Source organism: Hemitrygon akajei, chromosome 4 (genome assembly GCF_048418815.1).
Source record: "Hemitrygon akajei chromosome 4, sHemAka1.3, whole genome shotgun sequence".
NCBI lineage: Eukaryota > Metazoa > Chordata > Chondrichthyes > Myliobatiformes > Dasyatidae > Hemitrygon > Hemitrygon akajei.
In genome coordinates, this window is record NC_133127.1 from 150,181,142 (window position 1) to 150,208,293 (window position 27,152).

At 37.3% G+C, this 27,152-nt stretch overlaps 1 protein-coding gene across 1 annotated transcript in view; it reads left to right on the forward strand.

Moving 5' to 3' along the window:
* Positions 1-27,152, forward strand: part of dync2h1 (dynein cytoplasmic 2 heavy chain 1) — a 440,753-nt gene that overhangs the window by 164,085 nt on the left and 249,516 nt on the right. Inside the window, exons 53-62 of the mRNA XM_073043598.1 lie at positions 629-742; positions 3,454-3,596; positions 10,009-10,081; positions 14,020-14,174; positions 17,108-17,245; positions 21,068-21,181; positions 22,541-22,701; positions 24,606-24,729; positions 24,958-25,079; positions 26,899-26,985. Coding sequence (XP_072899699.1) covers positions 629-742; positions 3,454-3,596; positions 10,009-10,081; positions 14,020-14,174; positions 17,108-17,245; positions 21,068-21,181; positions 22,541-22,701; positions 24,606-24,729; positions 24,958-25,079; positions 26,899-26,985 — 1,231 coding nt within the window. The remainder of the gene's footprint in view (positions 1-628; positions 743-3,453; positions 3,597-10,008; positions 10,082-14,019; positions 14,175-17,107; positions 17,246-21,067; positions 21,182-22,540; positions 22,702-24,605; positions 24,730-24,957; positions 25,080-26,898; positions 26,986-27,152) is intronic.

Genomic DNA, 27,152 nt, shown 5'->3' on the forward strand with positions numbered 1-27,152 from the left:
GTAACCACCTTTTTGTCTTGTTGAATCTGTGGTCCAAGACAAAAAAGTTTGATTATTAGAATCCTTTGATATGTTAAATAAATTCAATTACCTCTGAGAGGGTAGGAAATGGGGAGAAGGAGGGAGAGGGAATAAACACCTTTGTCTTAAGATCCAGTTATCCAGTTAGACTTGTTCCAAAGTAAAACCGTTAGCAGTCCATGAAGTTTGTCCTCTGCATTGAAAAAGGACCTGACTAATTTTAAAATTAGAAGTTTAAATATTTCAACTATTGTTCTTTATTGTATTTAGCATTCTGTCTTCTCCTTTGTTGCTCAAAACAATTCAAGTTCAAGTATTCAAAGCAATAACTTTCAAAATCCCATCTTCTAAAAATATAGGAACACAGAGCATATGTGAAAATTAGCTTTGGAATTGTGAAATTAGCTATAGTAGCTTCTGTTATCCAAAGGAACACACTATAATATATGTACATATATACATTTTGTTTAGCATTCTGTAACATGCATTGTTTAATTTTGCCCAAGAGATGTAACTCACAGCAGTTACATTTCAACTGTGTAGATATATCACTTGTAAAATGAATTGATGCCTAAATCAGTGCTTTTATCTGTTTCATTTACATCAGGAGAAGTGCCAGGCCTTTATACACCAGAAGAACTGGAACCAATCCTGTCACCTTTAAAAGACCAGGCTTCACAAGATGGATTCCTTGGACCTATCTTTAACTACTTCAGTTATAGTAAGGAAATTTTAAAATCACTACAGCAGTATCAAATTTCTGTAGCTATTGTGGTTTGGATGAGCTACCAATATTAACAAATTTCCCAGTGGAAATTTGTGATTTCAAATTCTGGAACTCTGGGAATTAGTTGGATATCCATAATGCAGCTCTACATTTAATGCCTATCAAGGTTGGCGATTTTTATGTATTTCTGGTTTAGTCTACATCATTTCCACAAAATGCAGTTGATTTGGAATGTCCACAGGATGTTAAAATGATATGTTGCAGGTAAAACATTTTGAAATGTTCATGAATTCTAATTTGTGTAAGCACAAAATATTGGAAGAACTCAGCAGGCCAGGCAGCATCTATGGAAAAAAGTACAGTTGACGTTTCGGGCCAAAACCCATCAGCAGGTCCTGTAAGGTCCTGCTGGAGTTTCTCCAGCATTTTGTGTGTGTTGCTTGGATTTCCAGCATCTGCAGATTTTCTTTGTTCCCAATTCATATAACTTTTGATTGTTTACTCCAAAGCTTACTTCATGCTAACAAAACTTACTTACTTGATTATTGATGAAATCTTTGACCACAACTTGTGACAATGCCTTCTACCTCGCTCCATTCCATTCACCCAGTTTCTCCATCATTATATCTGAATGACAACTTCCATACCAGTGCCTCTGAGATGTTTTGCTTTTCATTAACTGTAGCTTGCTCTCCATCAATGGCAGGTAGGGCTCTCATCCAGAATTGCTCTAGTTCTCATATTTAAGCTCTCCCTCCCCACTCTTCACTGATCCAGATAAAGAATAGTGTTTTGCCTTGTCATCATCTTACATCTGAACAGCATCTGCATTCAGTGGATCAAATTGCAGGTCTGAAATGAAATAGAAAATCCTGGAATCATTCAGCTATTCAGGCAGCAAAGTTTCAGCTTCAAGACCCTTTGTCAGAAAATAATAAATCTGTTCTTCCTTTATAAGCACTGTAAGTATTCAGTAAATGATTAGGACTTCTAACCTTCAAAGCACATATTTTCTGTCATCATAGTTTTCTGTTGTAATTTTACATTTATTTATGTTCTCATTGTTTCATTTCAAAGAAAAAAATGACTTAAAAACTTTTGTGTCCATGCACATTGCCTGATCTGTTGAGTATTTCTGGCACTTTTGAATTAGATTATTTTTCATTCCAGAGATTTATTCCTGTAAATAATATAGGGGCAGCACAGGTGAGTTTCCCTTCTATGGCTACTGCTGTGTAGAACATCTCGTGTGGTTGCATTATTGAGTATTTTCCCTAGTATATGGATTAAGTCAGTGGTCCATTCTGAGTGATTCCTAGAGCTGCCTCTTATTATTTTCTACAGCATTATGTAATGTACATTAATGGCCTTTAGAAAATAATTGGCACATAGCTTGGTTTGCATGTACATAAATAACATTGGAAGCAAATTGATAGTTGCAGCTCTCAACACATGGGTGCACACAGCCAAATATTGTGATCTTTGGCTTTAAGCTGTGAACGGCATGATAATCTGTATGTTCTGCCATTCAATCAACATAGAAAGTCAACATATAAATGAAGAATCTTTAGTTCTAAGCCTATTCTGCTAGGTCATGGCTAATCTGGTATCTAACTTTTTATATTGTCCCTTAGTCCTTGGGGGTAATAAATATCTACCATTCTCAATTTAAATGTTAGCAACTGGCCTATCAATTGTCTTTATGGGTGAGGATTCCAAATTGCACTTCGCGTGTTTCTTACTTCCTGAAAGAGCTGGCTCTAATTTTAACTGCCACAACGGTAAAAAATTTCTCTCAACTTATGATCTGAGCAGAGCTGGAAAGATGAACAGACATACTTGGACATGGTAAAGCCGGCAGTGGGCTGTTTTTCACCACTGTTGCTCTCTTTCCCATCACAGCTGTCTCTTTCCCACGCATTTGCCTATTTCAACTTATGAATAGTTCTCAAGAACACAAGTCCCCACCGGCCCTGCTGTCACACTGTGAGCTTTATTGACCGATCTCCTGATTCGGTCTCCGAAACCCCCACCTTCCTGTGGGTTCACAACACTCAGTCAGTGTCCACTGGCATATCTGGAGGGTGTCTCCCCCGACCTGTCTTTTATCCCTACTAACGGGGTCTCAGCTATCCATCAACTCTGAATGACTGTGTCCATCAAATCAGGCTACTCCTGCAGTCTCCTGAGGAATGTTAACAAGCAAAGTAAAGTCCTTGTAGTGAAAGGTAAATAATCCAAGAAGAGTCTAAATACAATTAATCAACAGTCTCTCTCTCCCTCTTATCTGCAGCAGATGTTCTTGCCTGGGCGTCATCTCTCTCTCTCAGTGGCAGCATAGCAACAGCAATAGTTCATAGTTCTCGGGGTGGGGGGGGATGGTTAATTCTGCTTCCCATTTCCATCAGGTCTCTTCATCACTCATAACACCACAAGATAGGCTTTGTACCAATTCTGACTTTTTTTGTAATTTAGCTCTCACAATATAAATGTCTGAATTTTTTTTTATCCTTTCTATGTTATTTTCTATGCTAGTAATTGACACTTTAATGATTGATGGACATGGAGCTTCAGATTTTTTGTCACCTAAAGGCTGCACTTGTTTTTGTCTTTCTTTAAGTAATGCATTGTGATATGGATAAATCCTGTCTAATTTTTTACTATAGTAATTAATTTTATTCAAAAATGTTCACTTTATTTTATAGGAATTCAGCAAAATTTACATGTTGTCCTTATTATGGATTGCACTAACTCCAATTTTACAATTAACTGTGAAAGTAACCCAGCTTTTTACAAGAAATGTGCAGTACAATGGATGGAGGGATGGACTAATAGTAGCATGAAGAAAGTAAGTGAAGAATATTTTAAGAACATGGCATTATTGTAATTTTTAAAATTCTATTTACCCTGCTAATAGCTCCTGTGAAGATATTGCTGCATCTTTTCAACGTAATTGACTTTTGGGGGGAAAAGTTATATGAGAACATTTATTTTACATTTCTTTCTTGACTGTGCAAACCTGCTTGAAAACAATATCAATTATATACTGTACAGTATACATTAACTGTGTGGGGCATAGATAGCATGTAGATTTCTAATCAATTATCTCAATAAGCAATTTGCTTTACAGGAAAGAAGCTTAGAGTTCTTTGTTGTATGCACTAACATGCAAAATAGTGATAGCTCAGTGATGGTCCCTTCTTAGTTTCAGGGATTTTGCTGTAAGTGACTTTCAGAATGGTGTTAGAACTTGCAGCCAAACTCATTTTAGGGTGAGGGGTGGGATGCTGAATGAACAAGTTGCTTTGTTTTAGATGGTACTGAGTTGCTTGAATGCTGATGGAACTGTCCTCAGCCAATATTCCATTGTAGATGTGTCAAAGTACTTTAGGAGTAGAATACTAACTTCTTACTTGGTTTTGAAAGCATTGTATTTATATGGTGGACCAATGAAGATTTCTAGTCAAGAGTGACTTTCAGGCCATTATTGATGGGATTTGGATGACTATAATGCTTTTAATGTTAGATTCTAATTCTTCATTGATGAAGTTTTTTTTGCATCTACAGAACTGTCTGGAGGAATCTCGTTTCCCTGCAGCATTTTTCTTGGGCTTAGTTGATTCATCTCCAATGGCTCTGACCATCTACATTTGTACAGAAATAACTTCAGTGAATGGCACTTTTTTCTTTGCCATTGATCTCAATTATACTCATATTTCTTGACACCACAGGTGCTGCCTGGTCACATAGCAGTTCAAAGGTAGTGTACTTCTGAACTGTCTCAATGAACAGGTGATTTTCTGATTTTCTGAAGAACTCTGTGGAATTGACTCCCAGGAATACAGGTGCAACACCTTTAAGCAGATGAAGATCTGCCATTACCATTGCCAGACAAGAGCCAGACTAACATGTTGAGGTATAAAAGTTCCTCTCCCCAGCATCTTGTTAGCAACTGTACAGTCACTCGAGAACAAGACTGAGGGCCTAAGGACAAAAATGCTGTATCAGAGGGAAAAGCGGGATTGTTCTGCTCTCTGTCTTATGGAGTTATGGCTCTCTCCGCTGAGGGGTTCTCAACCTATCAGATGGACCGGAATGCTGATGTGAAGAAGGCAAGTGGGGGGGGGGGGCGGGGTCTGTGCTTCATGATTAACTCTTTGTGGTACTCAGACAAAGTGGTCTTGTTGCACTCTTGCTCTCCCAGCCTGGAACACCCAATGTTCAAAGAATACGAACACAATGCTGGAAGAACTCAGCAGGTCAGGCAGCATTGTATTCTTTGATCCACAGCATCTGCAGTTGTATTTTTGTGTTCTAATGTTCAAATACTGTTCATTCTACTTACCATGAGAATTCTCTGTGATCCTAACTGCAGTTTTCACTACGCCAAACACAGATTGAAGCAAGCACTTGATGTGTCACAATTAGCAAATCAGACACAGCCTAGCTGAAACCTTCCAAATTACTGCTGGGGTTTTAATTGGGCTTGTTTGAAGAAACTCCTGCCCTATTATCATCAATATATCACCTGTCGCACCAGAGGTCCAATCATACTCGACCACTTCTACACTACCATAAGGAATGCTTATCGTTCCATCCCTAGCTTGTATTTTGGAAAATCAGGTTATCTGGCTATCTTCCTTCTATCTGCGTACAGATTGAGGCTAAAAAGCAAGGCTCCTGTGTGAGGACAACAAAGACATGGTCCTTTGAGTCAGTGGACAGTGCCGTATTCAAGGAATCATCAGAGGATCTGAACAAACATGCCACGGTTGTTATAGACTTTATGAAGTCACTTGTGGACGAGTGTGCCCTGGCAAAATTATTTAGTGTCTTCCCAAACCACAAGCCCTGGATGAACCAAGAGATCCACAGTCTGGTGAGGGCCAGATCTGTGGCATTCAGGTCAGGTGACCAAGTAAAATGCAAGAGGTCCAGATACGACTTCTGGAAAGCTATTTTACATGCCAAGTGGCAATTTCGGACCAAACTTGAATGACAGAAGAACATTTGACAGTTGTGGTAAGGGTTGAATTCTATCACCTCCAACAAAGTAAAACCAAGCAACATATGCGACAATAAGATTTTCCTCTCAGATAAGCTCAATGCCTTTTATGCTTGCTTTGACTGAACTCTCATAGCCCCTGATAGCCCTGTGATTTTTGCCTCTGAGGCCAAAGTGAGAGCTTCAAAAGCGTGAACCCAGGAAAAGCATATGGCCCAGGTGGATTACATATTGAGTTCTGAAGACCTGTGCTAATCGTTTAGCTGGAGTGTTCACTGATATCTTTATCCTCTCATTTCAGTAGTCTAAGGTACACACCTGCTTGAAGTAGACTTCAAGTAAAGCAGTGCCCAAGAAGAACATGGTAACTTGCCTCAGTGACTATGGTTCAGTAGCACTTAAATCCACTGTGATGAAGTGCTTGAAAGGTTGAAGATGAATTATATCAATTCCTCCCTAAGGAATGACTTGGATCTGCTCCAGTTTGCATGCTACCTCAGAACTAATTAATAAGCTCCAAGACCTGGGCCTTAATACCTCCTTGTGTAACTAGATCCTCAATTTCCTCACTTGCAGACCTCAGTCATTTCGGATTGGCAACAACACGTCCTCCATAATCACCATCAAAATAGGTGCACCAGAAGGCTGTGTGCTTAGTCCCCTGCTCTATTCACTTTATACTTATGACTGTTTTGCTAAGTACAGTTCCAATGTCATATTTAAGTTTTTGACAACACCACTGTTGTTGGCTGAATCAAAGGTGCTGACAAATCATCATATAGGAGGGACGTTGAATGGTGCCACAACATCAGCCTATCACTCAATGTCAGCAAAATCAAAAAGCTGATTATTGATTACAGGAGAGGAAACCAGAGGTCCATGAGCCTGACCTCATTAGGGGATCAGAGGTGGAGAGGATCAGCAAATTTAAATTCCTCAGCGTTATTATTTCGGAGGCTCTGTCCTGAGTGCCATTACAAAGAAGGTATGGCAGTGTCTCTACCTTCTTAGAAATTTGTGAAGATTTGGCATGACATCTAAAGCTTTGACAAATTTCTATAGATTCTATTGACTGGTTACATCATGGCCTGGTATGGAAACATCAATACCCTTGAATGGCAAGGTGGATATGGCCCAGTCCATCACAGGTAAAGTACTGTCCATGAATGAGCTCACCTACAAGGAACACTGTTGCAGGAAATCAACATCCATCATCAAAGGGCCCCACCATCTAGGTGGTGCTCTCTTCTCACTGCTGCCATCAGGACGGAAGTACAAATGCCTCAGGTCCCACACAGCAGATTCAGAAACAATTATTACCCCTCAACCATTAGGCTCTTGAACCAGAGGGGATCACTTCACTCACCCCAACACTGAACTGATTCAACAACTTATAGACTCACTTTCGGGGATCTACATCTTATGTCTCAACCTATATGTGTATGTATTTATTCAACTATTTATTTATTTAGTTTTTTCCTTCTTTGTACTTTCACAATTTGTTGTCTTTTGCATACTAGTTGTTTGCCCATGTTTATTGTGTACAGTTCTCCGTTGATTCTATTGTGCTTTTTATATTTACTGCGAATGTCTACATGACAATCAATCTCAGGGTAGTATATGTTGACACTTATGTACTTTGATACCAATTTAACTTTGATTTTTGAACTTTGGATGTTAAGGGCAATTACTGCCACCTCACCCTCTGGAATTCAGATTTGTCTATGTAATGAATAAACAACAACCTGAAGGTTAGCTGTTGGTAACTGCCACATGAAAGCACTGTTAATAGCTGCTTTTATTAATTTGCTGGCAGTTTTGATTGGACACTAAGGGGCAGCATTGGTTTTGTTCTACTTTTTAAGGACAGGACATAGCTCCATTTACATGGGGGTTCTAATCTTTAAGCTGGAAGTTTTGAGCGCAAGGAGAAAAATGGATACATTTTCCTTTTGATTTGCTAGATTGTCCTGGATCTGTTCTGTTCCCTGAACTGATTGCCTGCCAAGTCTACCCAACTGAACTAACCAATTCCCAAAATGGAGGGACAGCTAAGCTGTGAGAAGTCTCATGAGTCATCGCATGATAGATAATTTAGCATACTTGAGGCCAGAGTGGGGACCTACCCTGGAACACCCACAAGAATATCCTACTAGCCTTTGACATCTTAGCACTGTCAAAATCATTTTTTTAAAGTATATGATCTCACAACTTTTAAGCTGGCCAGATCCAGCATTCTGAGAATCTGAATGTGAACTACATTTGGATTTTGTGCTCAGCAGAGCAGGAGGTCAGATGTGCCACATCAAACTTCAAGTGGCTTGCAATTCTCATAAGCTATAACCAATCTCAGTGACTAAGTTTACAAAGGAACTACAACCAAACTAAAAATAGTTTTGTGTGTTTTGTGGTTACTTCAGACCTTGAAAGTAGATGTCTCACAGGTGATGATGGATTGACTCTGTGATTTCAGAATGCTAATTAAACAAATAATTACAGTTATCTCAATCAACTTTATCATGTTACTACTCTTAAATACAAGGAAAATTTTTGAAAGTATAGCTGAAGATAAATGTTTTGAAAATTCTCTATTTACATATTTTGCATTTATTAAATGCAATTATTTTCAATGGAAACTTGAGAAGCAAAATGTTTCTCACAATATGTATAATTATGCCCAGAATCACAATAGTACTCCAGGGAGATACTGCACCTGGCAAATACAACACAGAATATTGTTAATTGTAAAGTAGAAATAACTTATGAGCAAAACAATCCTCACATTTTGTAAAACATTCAAGATGCTTCATGTTGTGAATTGAGGATGCTAAAGACTCATTCATGAATAAAGAGGTAGTGATATTTCAAACCTGAACTGAATATCCTGAAGCATAATTGACTGAGTAATGCTGGCTAATATTTCTGAAGGGTAAACTATTGACTGTTAGACATTTGTACTTCAGCAGTTCTTTGATTTCTGTCTGTGTGCTGTCAAACACTGAAATGCAAAACATCATGATGGTGATGATGGTGTATTTGGCTATCTGTCCCACTGATGGTCTTGCCATTGAACCCAGAAGTGAAACAGTAACTTTGAGGATGGAAAGTCTCGATGCATTTTGCCAGGGAAATTTGGTGTACACGATTTATTTAAATACTGTCCTTGTTTAAAAGGGCAGGTACCATACTTTTTAATGCTTTCAATAGTTTGCAAACATTTTAATTTATGAGTTGGTAAAGTAAAATAAGTTACATTTTATTGAATTATTTCAATTTTCATTTGAAATATTCATGATATGCATATTACAAAAATAATATTTAAAATGTCATGCAGTTTTCAGGCTGCTCAGAGCAATGGTTGGTCCACGCAACTATAAAAACAATTAGAAGCAACATTGTTTAGAAAGTTGTTTTGACTTTTTGACTATCAAGAAGTGTTGACTATAGCTGTCAAAGAGCATTGTGCTGTCACAGTGTCTGGAGGTTCTGGGGCTGGGCTTACATCTATGTTACCTGAGGCCTACTTGCTGTTTGGTGCTTGCTCTTGCATACCTAATGAATATGCGAGAGTTATAGATTTCTGATCTTCTACACCTGGAAAATATAAATGCTGGCAGGCACAGATGCTGGGCAGAGAGCTCACCCAGGACCATCTAGACCATTTTTTTGATAGCCAAGCTAATATTTTGTATTTTAATTATGCTCAAAGATCAAACTATTAGTGCAAGTTATTTCAAATGACAGCAATCTGTTTCAAGAGCATGAAGTAATTTGATTAACATGTACAAATAAGCTGGAGGAACTCAGCAGGTCGGGCAGCATCCGTGGAAACGAGCAGTCAACGTTTCAGGCCGAGACCCTTTGCCAGTCCTGAGGAAGGGTCTCAGCCCGAAACGTTGACTGCTCATTTCCACGGATGCTGCCTGACCTGCTAAGTTCCTTCAGCTTGTTTGTACGTGTTGATTTGACCACAGCATCTGCAGTGTACTTTATGTTTAAGTAATTTAATTGTTTTTTGTTGCCAAAGGTTATTGGGTGAACACACACTCGCTCCTTAGATTCAATTACTTCTACTTGCTAATTCATTGAAAATGTTCATTGAATTATTCTGCCAACATTGCTGCCATATTTCTATCTTAATTGCTTTGTTTATTTGCCTTCAGTGATTTTAATTCTAGATACAAATAAGTACAGATTAGTGTCATGAAAATCAATGTGAATGGTTAATAATATCCAGGAAAATTCTTTGTTTCAGATTCCTGATATGTTGTTTTCAAGAGACAAAAGACAAGAGACAAAAGGAAAATCACGTAAAAATTCAATTTCTGGTTAGTTCACTGTGAACCTAATGCTTTATCAAATATATAAGTTACAATTCTATTCCTGGCAGCTTCATGTACATTTTGATTTTTTTTCATGGTAGGTTTGGAGCTTGTAGTCAGATATAACTATTCATCCATTTCATATTATAATATTTGGATTAAAGTTAGATTTCAAATTTTCTTTAAATATATAGTCTTTAACTGCTTAAATAATGCTTCATTATAATTGTCAGTAACTGGGTTATAAATACCAGTGATGGAAATGGTTCAGCTTGTCTGGACTTAGTAGTAAATCACGTGATATTGCAATATATGCAATGAATTTTAAATGCTCTGCTCCTAAATTGTAAATTTTCACACATTTTACATGCTCCCAGACATGTACAGTGTTACTCTTTTTCACTGCATACTCAAAGGGGATACTTGATTGATCTGTTATGACTATGCTATCACAGTGCTTGAGTGGCGTTTCTGCAATAACAGCATTCTATTTGATTGTTTGTGTTTTTCTTTTACTCCTTTAAACAATGATACCCTTAGCCTTGATGGTGATAATCTGGGCTTCCAAAACTCAGAATATTGTTACTATGGCTTCTAGTCAGAATTTCTATTTCCATTTTTAAATGTTTCATAGCTTCTGCTTCTTCTGTATTGGGACCTGAGACCTTGACAACCAGACACTAAATCATGGTTAAGCCTTGATGTATTGCGATCGTATTCGTAGTAGCCCCATAATGGGAAGTTCATAATTTTCTTTCAACTGGTCAGGGTGTTGGTGAGGCCACATGTAGAATAATAAATACAGTTTTGGTCCCCTTAAATATACAATGACATTAGAGCAATATAAAACGGATTAGCAGGCTAATTCTGGGGATGAGAGGGTTATCCTATCAAGAGAGGCTAAATAGTTTTGGCATACCCCTACTCCTATTTTCTTGTATTCTTGTGCTAAATTCACAAGTTACTTCAATATTCAGATGGAAGAATTTTGCTCTGTCATTAGCATTGTATTTATCATTGTTTTTTCCCCTTCTGAGTCAAAAATCAGTAGTAGATCCCTTCAAGTTAACTTAGTTCACAAAGATTAAAAAGTGTAGAATTTTGTTTTATCATATTAGTTTGGTATGCTGTCTGAACCACTAGTCAGTTTTTATATAATGGAGCTGAATCGTCAGAAGAACTGCCCACCATACAGAACTTATCTTCAGGATGATACAGTGGCACTCCCTCATAAAAACCTGTGTCAATCTTACCTCGGGTGTTGTCTATGTGGATTTGTATGAACTCTGTGACCGAGAGGGCTTCCTCCATTTTCTTTGGTACGTGTGCTGTTAGATTAATTGATTGCTTTAAATTTCCCTTAGTGTGTAGATGACTGGTAGAACCTGGTGGGAATTGAAGAGAATGGGGCAAAGGTGGGAATAATGGAATTAATGTATGATTATGTAAATGGATGATTGATGGTTAGCATGGACGTGGTTGGTTGAAAGGCCTGTTTTCATGTTATATCATTCTGTGACTCTTTGACTCTATAACTTTCAAAAATTGGCAATGACAGCTGTATAAAATTCAATTATATTCAGAATAGCAACAGAAAAATAATAATATTGTACCAAGCTTCTATTACTTTGTGTTTGTAAAACATTTAGGTAATGTGCATTGTAGTCTGTTGTATTGAGGCATGAAATATCCTCATCACTCATCAGCTTTCTAGCTTTAAGCAGTTTGAAGTGTGGTTATAACCAATAATGTCGTAATGCATGTAGTAAATTATTACCTTAATTAATGTAAATTAAAATCAAAGCCTCATTGTTATTATTTCTGTTGATATTGTGATGATAATGAAGATGAAAGATAATTTTGAATCCAGAAATAGACTGGTCTTTTATGGAAATTTTGACCAATTTTTGCACGGGCCTGGGGCCATTGATGCTAATTGGAACAGTACAATAATTTGCTTAAGCAACCTGATGAATGGAGATTGCCCACTATAGCCTAAAGCAAAGTGAGTGCACTGACTTAAAACAAGTGATGTAAGACAGTGCACTTGCAGTTGGATATGGTACTTCATGGACATTTTGAAAGAATTTTATTCTCGAAAATCACATCAGGATATTGATAAAATAATAGAAATATATTCTATTTATTTTGTGACAGTATCAAGTCATCAGAGTTGTTTACAGGATTTAGTTTACATTGTGAACTCCATCAATGTGTGCCTTAGCTGAGGCTTAGAGTCAGAACTGCAGAGTTGCTGCAGAGTTGGGCAGAAAAATGGCAGATGGAGTTCAATCCGGAGAAGTGTGAGGTGATGCATTTTGGAAGGACAAACCAGAAGATTGAGTACAGGATTAATGGTCAGTTACTTAAGAGTGTGGATGAACAAAGGGACCTTGGGGTTCAAATCCATACATCCCTCAAGGTCGCTGCACAGGTTGATGGGGTAGTTAAGAAGGCCTATGGGATGCTAGGCTTCATTAACAGGGGGATTGAGTTCAAGAGTAGAGAGGTCATGTTGCAACTCTACAAATCTCTGGTGAGACCGCACTTAGCGTATTGTTTTCAATTCTGGTCTCCTCATTATAGGATGGATGTGGAAGCTATGGAGAGGGTGCAGAGGAGATTTACCAGGATGTTACCTGGTTTGGAGAACAAGTCATATGAAGCAAAGTTAGCAGAGCTGGGACTTTTCTCTTTGGAGCGTAGAAGAATGAGAGGGGACTTGATAGAGGTCTACAAGATTATGAGAGGCATTAGATAGGGTGGATAGTCAGTACCTGTTTCCCAGGGCACCAATAGCAAACACCAGAGGGCATATGTACAAAATTAAGGGAGGGAAGTTTGGGGGAGACATCAGGGGTAAGGTTTTTTTACACAGAGGGTTGTGAGTGCTTGGAATGACTTGCCAGGGATGGTGGTGGAGGCTAAAACATTAGGGGTATTTAGGAGCCTCTTGGACAGGCACATGGATGAAAAAAAAATGGAGGGTTATGGGGTAGTGTGGGTTTAGTACTTTTTTTTAAGGATTATATCAGCTGGCACAACATGGAGGGCTGAAGGGCCTGTACTGTGCTGTAGTGTAGTGTTCAATGGTTCTAACTCAGAAAATTAACTTCAGTTTATTTGCTAACTAATTATTTTAAGGCAAACATTATTTGACAGCTTTTAAGTAGTGTTTTAAAGTACAGATACATTATCAAAAAGGCTATCTTGATTAATATACAGAAAATCATAGATGCATATATCTTTGTATTTGGAAGGCCATTTTCAGACTGGGGCATTAGACCATGGGCCACAATTGTTGATGGCACTTTGGTTCATGTAGTCTCCTGTTTTTACAGAGACTGTTAAGGAGGGCAAGTAAAATTCTACTGTGCATATGATATCAACACATATTTTCGAGTTTTAACAAGAAACAATTAACCAGAAGGTTGAAGCCACTTTGGCAAGAGCTAAGGAGCACATCTCCAGCCCTCCTGGCTGTCCACTAACTGTACCCAAATACTCTTGATCATTATACACTACCCTTTTCACAATCACAGTCTCAATGATCACTCTTGCCCAATACCTGACCCCTTACCTTCTACCAGATTCACCTGCTTCCAAGTCTAGTCCTCTTGCCTTGCCTCCTGTGATACCCTCTTTGATCTCTGAACCAGTCTTTCACCCTTCCTTTAGGGTCTCCACTCTCTGACGTTGCAGACAATTGCAGAGGACATTCTACCGTGTATGCGTCTAATGCTTCATAAGCAGCCAGATACCTGAGCCTCAGTGTAATCCAACAATCTTTCTTCACCCAGTAGAGATAGTCTGTTTCTGGTTGGATGCTTTATGTAAATGACTCAAATAAAGTAAGATACTATATAAACAGGTTTTTTTTTGCATTTTAATAGAAATATTCTAGAATATTGTACAAATACAAATTTGTTTTGCTTTGACTGCAGGTGCTGATGATCTAACAAAGTCTTTCCTTATGATTCACGAGTCTTGCAGAGCATATGGAGCTACTCCCCACAGATACATGATTTTCTTGAATACATACAGCTCCATCTATAATACCAAGAAAACTGATCTAATGCAAAAGCAAAGTCATTTACAGGTATGTGCAAGCCAGAAAGGAATTATAAAATATTAATGGGCTGGAGAGGCAATAATTTTCAACTTGTACTCAATCCATAACCAGTAGATTTCTTAAATTCATACATTAAAGCAGAGCAGTGTAGCACGGTGGTGTCGTAGTTAGTGTAATAGTATTACGTCACCAGTGACCTAGGTGCATTTCTGCCATTGTCTTTTAGTAGTTTGTGAGTTCTGCCTACGACCGCTTGAGTTTCTTCTGAGTGTTCTGGTTTCCTCCCACATTCCAACGACATGTGGGTTAGTAGAGTAATTGGTTACACGGGTGTAATTGGGCAGTGCGGCATCATTTGTTGGAAGGGCCTATTATCATGCTGTATCTCTAAATAAAATAAATGTAAAGGTCATTTGACCCCCTTGCACTGGCTCTGCCATTCAATAAGATAATGAAAGATCTTTTATTAGACTACCACTAGCTTATACTGACTATATAATTGATCTATGTTTTCAATATGCTCATTGACTGATTTTCAACAGCTCTGGAGAACTCCAAAGATGTATTACCCTCTGGGTGAAGAAATTTCCATTCAACTCTGTCCTGACTGGCCATCCCTTATCCCTTATGCTGTGATTTGTTTTCCAGAAGTTGTTTCTCCTTTGCATATTTTTGTATGTGCAGTGACACACTTGTATATATTCTCTCATGAAAGCTCAGAATCACTAATATTTTTCTAATTTATTTTACTAAATAATTCAAAATTGAAGGTCATTTTTATTTTATGAAACTACTTTGACTAACTAATACAGTAATATACAAGGGATGTTTGATATGTTCGTGGCCTAATGTAGAAGGAGTCAATTTTAGAAAATTTAGCTCATTTATTTTTCAACATAGTCCCCTCCTACATTTACACACTTAGTCCAGCGGTCGTGGAGCATACGGATCTTGGACCTACAGAAAGTGTCCGCAGCAGGGATGATTGATAAGTTTGTGGCCTAAGGTAGAAGGAGATGAGTTATACAGCTCTCTTTACATGCACATGCAGTTCAACTGTTTGAGTGATTATGCAGAAAGTTGGAAGTTAATAACTCATCAGTTAATAACTCATCGGGATGATTGATAAGTTCTTGGCCTAAGGTAGAAGGAGATGAGTTATTAACTTCAAACTTTCTGCATAATCACTCAAAGAGTTGACCTGCATGTGTATGTAACGAGAGCTGTATAACTCATCTCCTTCTGCCTTAGGCCACTAACTTATCAATCAGCCATCTGTGGAGACTTTCAGGAGGTCCAAGATCCGTATGCTCCACGACCGCTGGACTAAGTGTGTAAATGTAGGAGGGGACAATGTTGAAAAATAAATGTGCTAGGTTTTCTAAAATTGACTTCTTCTACCTTGGGCCATGGACTTATCAATCACTCCTCGTATATACCTGACACGGTAATATACCTGGGTTACTATCATTAGCAATAATATTTTACTCTTTCAAGTTGCCTTTTGGTGCCATTTTTTGATATGGTGATTATTGAATTTGACGCCTTTCAAGAATTTAAGTTAGGAATGGTGCCTCTGATCACGTACCTAAAATAGGTCATAACACTTTGAAATTCAAATGTTGACAATTATATAACTTGATAATTGTCAAAAAAAAGAGCTTGTACTTTAGTTAACCATGATAAATTATGTCTTTAAGAACATTACAAATGTGAATTTCTCCCAATACCAACCATCTACAGTGGAAAGAAATGAAATTCAGTGAGTCTCTTCAACTAACATCTCCCTCTTCATATAAATTAAAATTTCAGCTAAAATTTCTAAATATTTACAGTTAAATTTGCTATTTTGCAAAATATGATTCTTTAATATGATTGATTTCTGCTAGTCACATGATTAGTGATTATGATATTATTAAAATAACCTATCTGAGCCACACCATATGGGGAAGAAAAGATAATAATAAGTAAATTAAATACTTTTAATCTTGTAACTGATAATGATTGGGACTGTCAGTCACTCAATCAAGATTATTACTGTTTTGATTTATTTATCTAATCAGTGGTGGATAGCTGACACAGACATCTTTATGTTGAGGTCGATCAACTTAACTCTCAGTTTTTAAGCAAATTCTGAATTGGAAATTAATTAAGCTATAGATAAAAAAGGAACTATGCACCTGAGTTATTTATTTTGAATAGTATAACTAAAATTGCTTACCATTACTGTAGTTCTAAATTCTATGGGCCAATTCATGATATCTTAGTGCTTCAAACAACTGACATTTCATCACACCAGTATTTACCTTGGCTGGATCTAAAGAATCTGTGTTCGGGCTGGGGTTTGTGAAAGTTGTTGGTTTTAATAATGTCTCAGTGACTTATAAAAACATGTAATCAAACTATAATAGTTAAAGCAAGTCATTGATATTTTTAAACGATCCTGAGTAAAATGTTTAAATACATGTCAATAATAATTTACCTTTTCCTCCAAAAGCTTTGCCCTCAACTCACTTCTTGAATTAGTAGGGTCTCAGATTCAATGCAAAATCAAACTATGCAGTATCAATGAGACATTTTCTCTAGCATCCTGGGGAATTCTAGGCAGAGTGGGCTGTGCAGCTGAGTAACACTGACAGATTAAGCTCTCAGAATGTCAGCAAGTCCTGGACTTCTAAATTACTCAATGAATGCATAGAAACCCAGAACTCACTTCATTTCCAGCAGCTGAACTCCTGTCTTTCCAATTGGAATTGCTGATTTCAGTGTGATCTTGCCCAATAACTTTACCTCTTGAAGAGCTCTAGAAATTATGTGAAAAATAAGGAATATTTGTCTTATATTGTATTTGACTGGACTATGTTATTCTATTTAAATTTGCTATTGCACAATGATAAAGTTTCTGTACCATATTATTATGAAATTAACATTCAAAGTTTGTTTGAAATATCTTGATGCAGGCTGGAGTTTCTAAGCTAAATGAAGCTAAAGCACTTGTTGATGAACTGAAAGGAAAGGCAGCAAAGCAGAGCTCTTTACTTAAAACCAAGCAAGCGGAAGCTGATGCTGCTCTGCAAGAGATAACATTATCAATGCAGGTTTGTGGGAGCTGTGCAGTGGAACCGCAGTGTTCAGATACCCCAAACTTTTTAATTAGTTTTCATACTTTAAGAGCAATTCCATACAGTTGATTGCTGAAGGCAGTCTATTTTAAAGTGTATTCTTATGAAGGATGATTTCATTTTAGGCCCATAAGCCACAGGAGTTCTGAGTTTATGAGTTGTCTGGAGGCCTAGAGCAGTTGCATTATTCAAATTTCAATGAAGAATAATGACTGAGGTGTAAACTGGGTTATCAAATCTCTATTGTTCATTTTATGCTGCAGCAAAGTTGAATTTCATTTTTGAAATGCTATTACATTTCACCTGTGCACTGAACTACCTTAGAATCATCTAAAGGAATATAATATATCCTCATGAAATTTCATATCAGATTACATAAATGTTTCAAACTTATGATAATGGACTTCTCTTAACTTTACGTTTTGCATCTTGGATATTCTTTCATTAAAGAAAATAAGAAATAATGCATGAACAGGCTATTTGGTCCTTTATGCTTTCTTCACTATTGAATAAGATCATGGCTGATATTGGCATTACTTTTAAGCACAATACCTATATACCTCAATTTCCTTAAGATTCATAAATCTTTCAAACTCTGCGTTGAATGTACACATTAATTAAATATCCACTGTCCTCTTGAGTAGTGAATTTCAAAGTTTCTCTGGCCTCTTGAGTGAAAAAAAATCATTCCTATCTTTCTCCTGAAGGGTAGCCTCCAATTTGTGTGGCTACAGTCCCTATTTCCAGACACCAGCCAAGGGAAACATCAACTCTGGATCTGTCCTATCACTACCCACAGAATTTTGCATATCTCACTGAGTTCATCTCCCATCTATCTCCCTGTGGCTCTCGTCCAGCGTTCTATATAAGGGGTGCAAGATGGAAGTTCTCTTGTATCATGATATACTTGCCTTCCTGATGGCAAATTGGTCCTAATGATAAATTGGTTTATTGTTGTCTCACTTAGGGAGGTGCAGTGAAAATTCTGTCTTGCATTCTGCTTATACAGATCAATTCATTACAACTATGCCTTGAGGTAGTACAAGGCAAAACAATAACAGTGTGCAGAATGAAGTATTACAGTGCAGAGAAAGTGCATTGCTGATGAGGTAGAGGTGCTGGTGATCTTTCCTTGGCTCTAGCCTCAGTGTAGTTGGACCAGGACAGGCTATTTGTGATGTTTACTCTTAGGAGCTTGAAACTCTCAGTATTCTCAACCTCAGCATCCTTGATGTAAACAGAGACAAATGCACTGTCCCGCTTTTTGAAATCAATGATCTGCTCTTTAGTTCTGCTGATATTGAGGGAAAGGTTGTTATCATGACACCATGTCACCGGGCTCTCAATCCTGTACTCAAACTCATTGTGTTTTTTGACATATGGCCTAACAGTGGGATCATCCGCAAAACTGTAGGTGGAGTTAAAGCAGAATTTGAGCATACAGTTGTGAGTGCATAAGGAGTAGAGTAGTGGGCTGAGGCCCGAATGTTGTGTGGAGCACCAGTGTTGAGAATGATTGTGGTGGAGATGTTGCTAGCAATCCTTACTGATTGTAATCTGTTGGTCAGTAAGTCAAGGGTACAATTGCAAAGGGAGGTGTAGAATCCCAGGTTTAAGAGTTTGATGATGAGTTTATTTGGAAATACTAAATTGAAGGTGGAACTGCAGTCAATAAAAAATGGTCTAAAATAGGTGTTTATACTGTCCAGATGCTGGATGCAGTTATGGAGTACTTGGAAGAATGTGACAAAATAGTTATCACAATGTGTTAAGGGGAAATCTTGCCTTTCAGTAATGTTAGAATTCTTTGAAACAATAGTGTGAAGTTTGGGTAGCAGAGAGCTAGTGGACATCATTTACCTGACAAGGTGCCACACTTGAGGCTGCTAAACAAGAAAAGGACCCATGGTGTTGAAGCAAGGTACTAGCCATCAAGAATCCATCAACCCCTATCTTAAATATACATAAAGATATGGCCTCCACAGCTGCTTTGGGAAAGAATTCCATAGATTCGCCATTCTCAGACTATAGAAATTCCTCCTCATCTCCATTCTAAAAGGATGCCCCTCTATTCTGAGACTGTGTCGTCTGGTCTTAGACTCTCCCACCACAGGAAACATCCTCTCCACATCCACTGTATCAAGGCTTTTCACCATTTGATAGGTTTCAATGAGGTCATCTCTTGTTCTTCTGAATTTCAGTGATTGTAGGCCCAGAGCCATCAAATGCTCTTCACATGACAAGTCATTCAATCCTTGAATCATTTTTGTCAATCTTTGAATCCTGTCTAGTTTCAGTACATCAGGATTTGAAAGGAAGGGAATTACATCAGAATAAAAAAGTGGGAGAGGGGAAGGAGGACCAGCTAAAGGGTGATAGGTGAAGCCAGGTGGGTAGGAAAGGTAAAGGGCTGAAGAAAAACAAATCGGATAGGAGAAGAGAGTGGACCATGGGGGAAAGGGAAGGAGGAGGGGCACCAAGGGGAGGTAATAGGCAGGTGAGGAGAAGAGGTAAAAGGCCAGAGTGGGGAATAGAAGAAGAGGGAAGAGGGGAGGGAAAAAATTACTGTAAGGGGATATCGATGCTCATGACATCAGCTTGGAGACTACCTAGTCGGAATATGAGGTGTTGCTCCTCTACCCTGAGAGTGGCAGAAGAGAAGACCGTGGATCGATATATCAGAACGTTGAAAGGGAATAGGAACTAAAACGGTTGGCCACTGAGAAATTTTGATTTTGGCAGATGGAGCAGAAATGCTCAAGAATACGACCTCCCCAATTTACTTCATGTCACATCAATGTTGAGGAGGCTGCACTGGGAGAACCAGATACAATAGATGACTAGCAGATTCGCAGGTGAAGTGTTGCGTCAGGTGGAAGGTAAAGGGAGGAGGTGAATGGTCTCCAGGTAATTTTTCCCCTCTCCCTTCTCTCTTCTTCTATTCCCTACTATGGCCTTTTACCTCTTCTCCTCTCCTGCCTATCACCTCCCCCTGGTGCCACTCCTTCTATTTCTCCCATAGACCACTCTCCTCTCCTATCAGATCTTCTCTAGCCCTTTACCTTTCCCACCTGGCTTCACCTATCACCTTTTAGCTGCTCCTCCTTCCCTTCCCCCCACCTTTTTATTCTGGCATCTTCCACCTTCCTTTCCAGCCCTGAAGAAGGGTCTCGATGTGTCAACTGTTATCCATTTACATAGGTGCTGCCTGACCTGCTGAGTTCTTCCAGCATTTTGTTCTGAATTACAGCATCTGTTGAATCTCTTGAGTTTATGGACAGAGAGCTGGAAAGTGAAACCAGGCAGAATAATTCTTTTTATGATCAGCACAGTTGGGAATGAAGCAACATATGTTGCTTCATTCCCAACTGTTAATTTCTCTGAGTCTATAATTTAACTTTATAAATCAAGTCATTGAATATAGAAGCAGAGAACTCATGAAAACATTTTGGAAATTGCTGTAAGATCTCAGCTGGAGTGTTGCATAGTTTTCAAGAATGTCAGGGCTCTGGGAAGGGTGTAAAAGAGATTTACCAGATAATACCAAGGATAAGAGATGTAACATTAATTTGGAAAAGTTGGGGAAGCTGAAACTTAATTTTTTTTTTCATTTTGGAAAATTTGTTGAAATTGGGAAATCTATACCATTTTGCACAGGTCACGAATTGGCACAATGATGATGCAATGTTTTGCTTGCTTTTTTGATGATACTTATTTTCTGTATATTTGGTTCTATATTACTGTGGGAATGGCAACACAAACTAATACAAATGTTTAAATTTAATGGTTTCCTGACAGAATGCAAGTGAACAGAAAACTGAAATGGAACAGATAAAGCAGAAGATAGCTGAGGAAGTGGTGAAAATCGAAAAGCGTAAAGGTGTAATTGACAATGAACTTATGCATGTCCAGGTAATGTTCATTATTTTCTGTGTAGCTATTTCCATAAGATTAAAAGAGTTTGTCATTAAATCGTTTGAGATGATAAAGGAAGAAATTCAATTCAGCTAGGTAACTGAAAAAAAAAATCAACTAATTTCATGTATTTGCTGGTATCATAGTTCAATTTCCCAAGTATTATGTTGATAGTATATAAATGAGAGTTTAAACAAACATCCACAATTGCCTTATGCAACAACTCACAGCTGAATTAATGAGAGCTAACACTCACAAGAACAGTCACTTCTGACATGGTCTCATCTTGTGTTATATCAAAAATTGTAATTACGTACTGTATATGTCTCTGTATACTACACCATATGCTGCAAGAAAATGAATCTAAACATCGTATATTATGATATAGAAAACCTTTATAATAAATTTACTTTGAACTTCAAACATAGAAATTATTTTTCAGAGAATCACCAGGAATTTTCTTGGACAAGCTGACTGCTATGCCTGCTTTTCCATCAGCAGGTAACTTTGTGAGAATTTTCTCAAGAAAGATGTCTTTCTTGATCAGCAAAGATCTGAGTGGCATAAGGATGTCAGAATGTGTCTCTCACAAAAACACTTCGGCAGTTCTGAAAGTTATGATCCAAGCTGAACTGCCTCTTAAAGCTGTCAAACAGTTTGCTTATGAAGGTCTCGGGCATTCACAAACATCCAGAACCAACTAAACATTTAAAAGGCATTGAGTAATCCAAAAATCAATTGAAATAGTTAAAATTATTCCAAGAAATGTAAATTAACTTAATCTTTCAAAAACGTGTATTATGCCTGTCATAGTTCCTGTACATTTAAATGAATCAAGTCACTGAATCTGCACATGGTCTGACATGTGCAGGTTCAGCAGGCTGAGAACTGCATGAAGTTTCCATTCTACTGCTGTTTTAAAAAAGTGACTTTTACAGTGTTGATCAACTTTGTAGAAATTCATGGAAATCCTGAGCCTGAAAGTGCAGAAATTCCAGTTTTAGTTTTTGTGCTTATATAGTTGAATATTTTGATTTTGAATTCAATTCAATTCAGTACTTAAACATTTTAACAATTTGTGTCAAAATGGTATATCTCAGTCCTTTCAACCGAAGCCACCATTGAGACATGAATATTGGCATCAAGATTCCAATATCTGGTTCTAAAGAGCAGATTTTCTAATTCATTACTTCTGTGCACTGTGAGCAATTGTACTCCAATTTCATTTTCATTTGTTTAATTCTATGCAGTTCACTGATTGAATCCAAGATGTGCTTCCTTGGCTGTATGACTGTTCTACATCCCATTACATGTGTTCTCTGAGCTATTAGATAGAAGCTATTTTTTGTCTTTCAGCCTCATGTAGATGAAGCCAGGCGAGCAGTTGGAAATATAAAGCCAGAGGCACTCTCAGAAATACGGTCACTGCGAATGCCACCTGATGTCATCAGGGATATTTTGGAAGGAGTATTGCGGCTGATGGGTATTTTTGATACTTCATGGGTCAGCATGAAAAGGTGTGAATGTGTGAAACTGAATCTCATGCTATGTCAATTGTAACAAAGTTTTGTAAGATAGGTGGTACAGGTGTGACAATGATTAAATTATTTTCATTTTGTGCCTCAAAGAATTTGTTGAATTGAAAGATGTTTTGAAGTAGAGAAGCATTTTTTCTGCATGAAGCAATAGTTTTTCACAAGATGAGATGTCCTAGGTCAGATAAAGATGAAAGTTTCTAGTATTTTGTGAATCAAAATAACCGAGTTCCATCTCAAAAGAACTGCTTCTCGCAACCAATGAGTAAAATTTCACAGTTCTACTAACTCAGCATGTGACCCCTCTAATCAACATTGCGTCAGATTTTGAGGTCATTTTTTGTTTCAGAGGACTTAAATACATTTATTTGTTTTATTTTGTAAATACTCTTTCTTCCTCACTGTTGCAAGAACAGTGATGAGATGTTTAATTAGTTTTAGCTTGCTGTATCTCACCCATTTCACAGATGGAACCTCCACTTACCCAGACTGAATGATGAAAACTGATCTTGATGGCTGAATTGGGCCATGAAGCTGTAATTGCAACAAGACCTTAGACATGAATGTCTTCTGTCAAAGCTGTAACTGACTTTAATATTTTAAAGGCTTCTGATAATCAGAGTCAGGACTGAAATTGAAATGATTTCATTGCTTTAACAAGTTAGGAATGACAAAGAATTTGAGGTATTGATAATCATCTTCAATGTTACAATGATAATGAAGAATTGGAGGATGCAGTTGTCTAAAGAATTGTATGAAGACAGTTCATTAACTGCACTAGGTATCTGCTAATTTTGTTGTTTTACAGTTAATCAAAAGAACATGGCAGATGAATTCCTCCATTAACTATTGGGAGCTAATACACGGTTTTATAGTACCGTAAAGGTGTTGGTAGTGTTCTAATTTGTTGTGTATTTCATTTAAGTACATAAAATTGGTACTCAGTTAACTGGTAGTTGTCCTTTTTTTATATATCTTTTAAATACTATCGTGCAACTTTGGCTATTTGGGGCAGCCGCTTAATTGGGCCAAAATGTACTGGTTCTGACTTGTCCCAATTATCTGGAATCCAATGTATCTCCAGATTTATGTGCTTAATGTTTGTAATTGTGAGATTATATTTTTTTTACATTAGGGTGCTTTCTCTCTTATACCCATTGACTAAATTAATATTGACATTATTCTCTGACAACAACTAGCTACTAATTAAACCATAGACTGAAATGGGGCATTAAAGGGATCTCAGCAACCAAAGAGAGGTGTTTACACAATTCTGCAAAAAATACCTCAATTTACAAATACATCAGAATATTGTAAACTAAAAAGACAGAACAAATGTAGCATTGGGTTAACCTTTAAAATTTTGTGCCTCTTAAAACTTGCAATGCAGGGTGACCAATAATTATGTCTTCCAGACGAGTTGCGCAAGCTCTGACAGACAGACATATCTTTAGTGACTTTATGTCAGGGCTGTTGTTTGTACAAGAAGATTCCCCCTGCACAGATGCAGCATGAACTTATCCTCTGACAGCGGTCTACAGTAATTGAAAGAAATCTGATTGTCCTGTGTATGAGTTCCTGAGATGAAAACTCTGAAGACAGATGCTAGTAATATAAGAAATCTGACCCCTAATGCCTTCTATATTCCTAAAACAGAGTGGCATAATATGGGTGAAGTACACTAGTGCTGTTTTAGGGTCCCAACAAATTCTAATTTTTTTTTAAAGAGCTTAAATCAGGATAAAATAGAAGGGACAAATTTATGGTGCATAAATTTGGTGCATAGTGTGTATGCAATATAATTTATGAAATATGTTATCTAAAATGGCAATTGATTTTAAAAGGAAGCAGCAGTTTAATGCATGATTTTACCTTTGGCCTCACAGTTTCTTGGCAAAACGGGGAGTGAGAGAGGAGATTGCAACCTTTGATGCCTGGAATATTAGCAAAGAAATCAGAGAGAGTGTAGAAGGACTCTTGCAGAAGAACAGCGCTTCTTTTGACCCAAAGGTATACTCAATAATAACAGGAGATTTTTATGGAAGATTATTAGTGACAATTAAATGAATTGCAATTTAGAAATAAAAGTTGGTAACAACATTTTATGATTGCTTACAAAATTTCTTTGGCAGAACAGTGAAGGCCTTGGTTATTTATTTATATGACCTGCAGTTGTATTGATCTAAGTATTGAATTGATTTGTGTGCAATATTTAATAAATTTGCTATGCATTTACAGAATGCAAAGCGTGCCAGTGCTGCAGCTGCTCCATTGGCTGCATGGGTTCGAGCTAATGTGAAATATTCTTATGTCCTGGAAAAAATTCAACCACTGGAAAAAGAACAAGCTGTGTTGATGGAGTGAGTAATTCAGGATTAGGGCATTAATTTTACGTGTTTCATAAATTAGCCTGTTTTAGTTACAGATCTTCTGAATAAATTTATATGGTTTATATTAGTCCAAAGATCAGAATAGTCACCTACTAAATATAAATCACACGTAGGATAATCAATGCTCAATATTGAATTAGCAGGTGTACTGAGCCAAGCTTAACTTTAGAATTAAATCAAAGAGATTTAATAAGTAATGCTAAGTTAGTCACTTGATCACAGAATACAGATCAATTATTGTTAAATAATTTATCCTGTGTATGGAATTTTAAGTAAAAAATTAATTTTACAAAAGCTCTAGTTCTTCGATCTAAACAAAACATCATTCTTCTGCTTCAGGTTTATCTAAATCAAGATGAAATCTCACAACATTTCTGGAAAATTTCATGTACCTTTACAAACAATTGTTCAAATTGAAATGTCCAAAATACCAATCCCAGAATGTGCATAATTTAAGAAACAGATTTAATACCACTGGCATATGTCATGAAACTTTTGTTTTGCAGCCGCAGTACATTGCAATACATAATAATAAAAACTATAAATTATAATAAGAAGTATATATAATAAAATAAATTCTAATTGAATAAGTACTGCTAAAGGAGAGGAGAAAAACACTGAGGTAGTGTTCATGGGTTTGCTGTCCATTCAGAAATGTGTTGACAGAGGGGAAGAAGCTGTTTCTGAAATGTTGAGTGTGTATCTTCAGCCTCCTATATCTCTTCCTTGATGGTAGCAATGAGATGAGGGCATGTCCTGGGTGATCGTGGCCCTTAATGATGGATGCCACCTTTTTGAGGCATAACGTTTTGAAGGTGTCTTGGAACCTGTGGAGGCTAGTGCCCATTAATGAAACTGGCTTTGTTTACAATTTTCTGCAGATTTTTCTAATCTGGTGCAGTGGCCCCATGACGCCAGATGGTGATGCAACCAGTTAGAATGCTCTCCATGGTGCATCTGTAGTGATTAGCGAGGGTCTTTGGTGAAATACCAAATCTTCTTAAACTCTTAATGAAATATAGCCGCCTCCATGCCTTCTTGTAATTGCATCAATATGTTGGGCCCAGGATAGATCCCAGGAGATGTTGACACACAGGAACTTGAAACTGCTCACCCTTTCCTTTTTTGATCCTTCAATAAGGACTGCAGTGTATTTCCTTGACTTCCCCTTCCTGAAGTCCACAATTAATTCATTGCTCTTAGTGATTTTAAGATTTTTAACATTTTTGCTGACATAAACTATAAGTAATTCAGTGACATTTAGATAGTACATTGCTTAGGAAATACTCTATGACCTGATCAGTTTAATCTCAGACTTCGGGCTTGCAAGTTTCTGGCGAGTTGATCATTCTATTCTACAATGACAGAGAGGGTGAAAACTGAATGCAACATTGGGTCCATTGATAAGTAAGTTAGATAATGTCAAGTTGATGAGTATTGTGACTCTTCCTCCATTTTGATTACAAGATTGTTATAACAGGATGTAATTAAATGCCAAATGGGAATGTTATAACATTCGTGAAATCAAATAAGCCTATTGCTTGAATATGAAATAAGTGGAGGGGGATGAATGTAAAAAAAAATTATGATAACTACTTAGAACTGTTTCAAATGTACTCTTCATGTAGCTCAGCATCTTTCTTCATAACACTTCAACATGAAGTTTGTCATTTTAAAAACCTGCTGCATTAATACAATGTTGCATTTAATAGTACTTCAAATAAATTGAGTGTTGTATTTTGGTTTTCATAGTGTGCACTTGAGTTACTTTTATCTTCTTCTTGTACAGAAACCTAAATAAAACTGAAGAAAGAAAACAAAATCTGGAAATCAAGCTCCAAAGTGTGGGACAGAAAGTGGCTGAACTTAAAGAAAAGTAAACTTATTTGAATTAAATTCTGAGAAATAGAAGGCAAAATTATATAAAAATAAAGCTTAGAAATTTGCAATACAAGAGAAAACTATAGTATATTATCTCTTCCACAACAATCCAAATTTAATAATCCTCTCCCTATTACCTTGTAAATGATCACATTTTGTTAC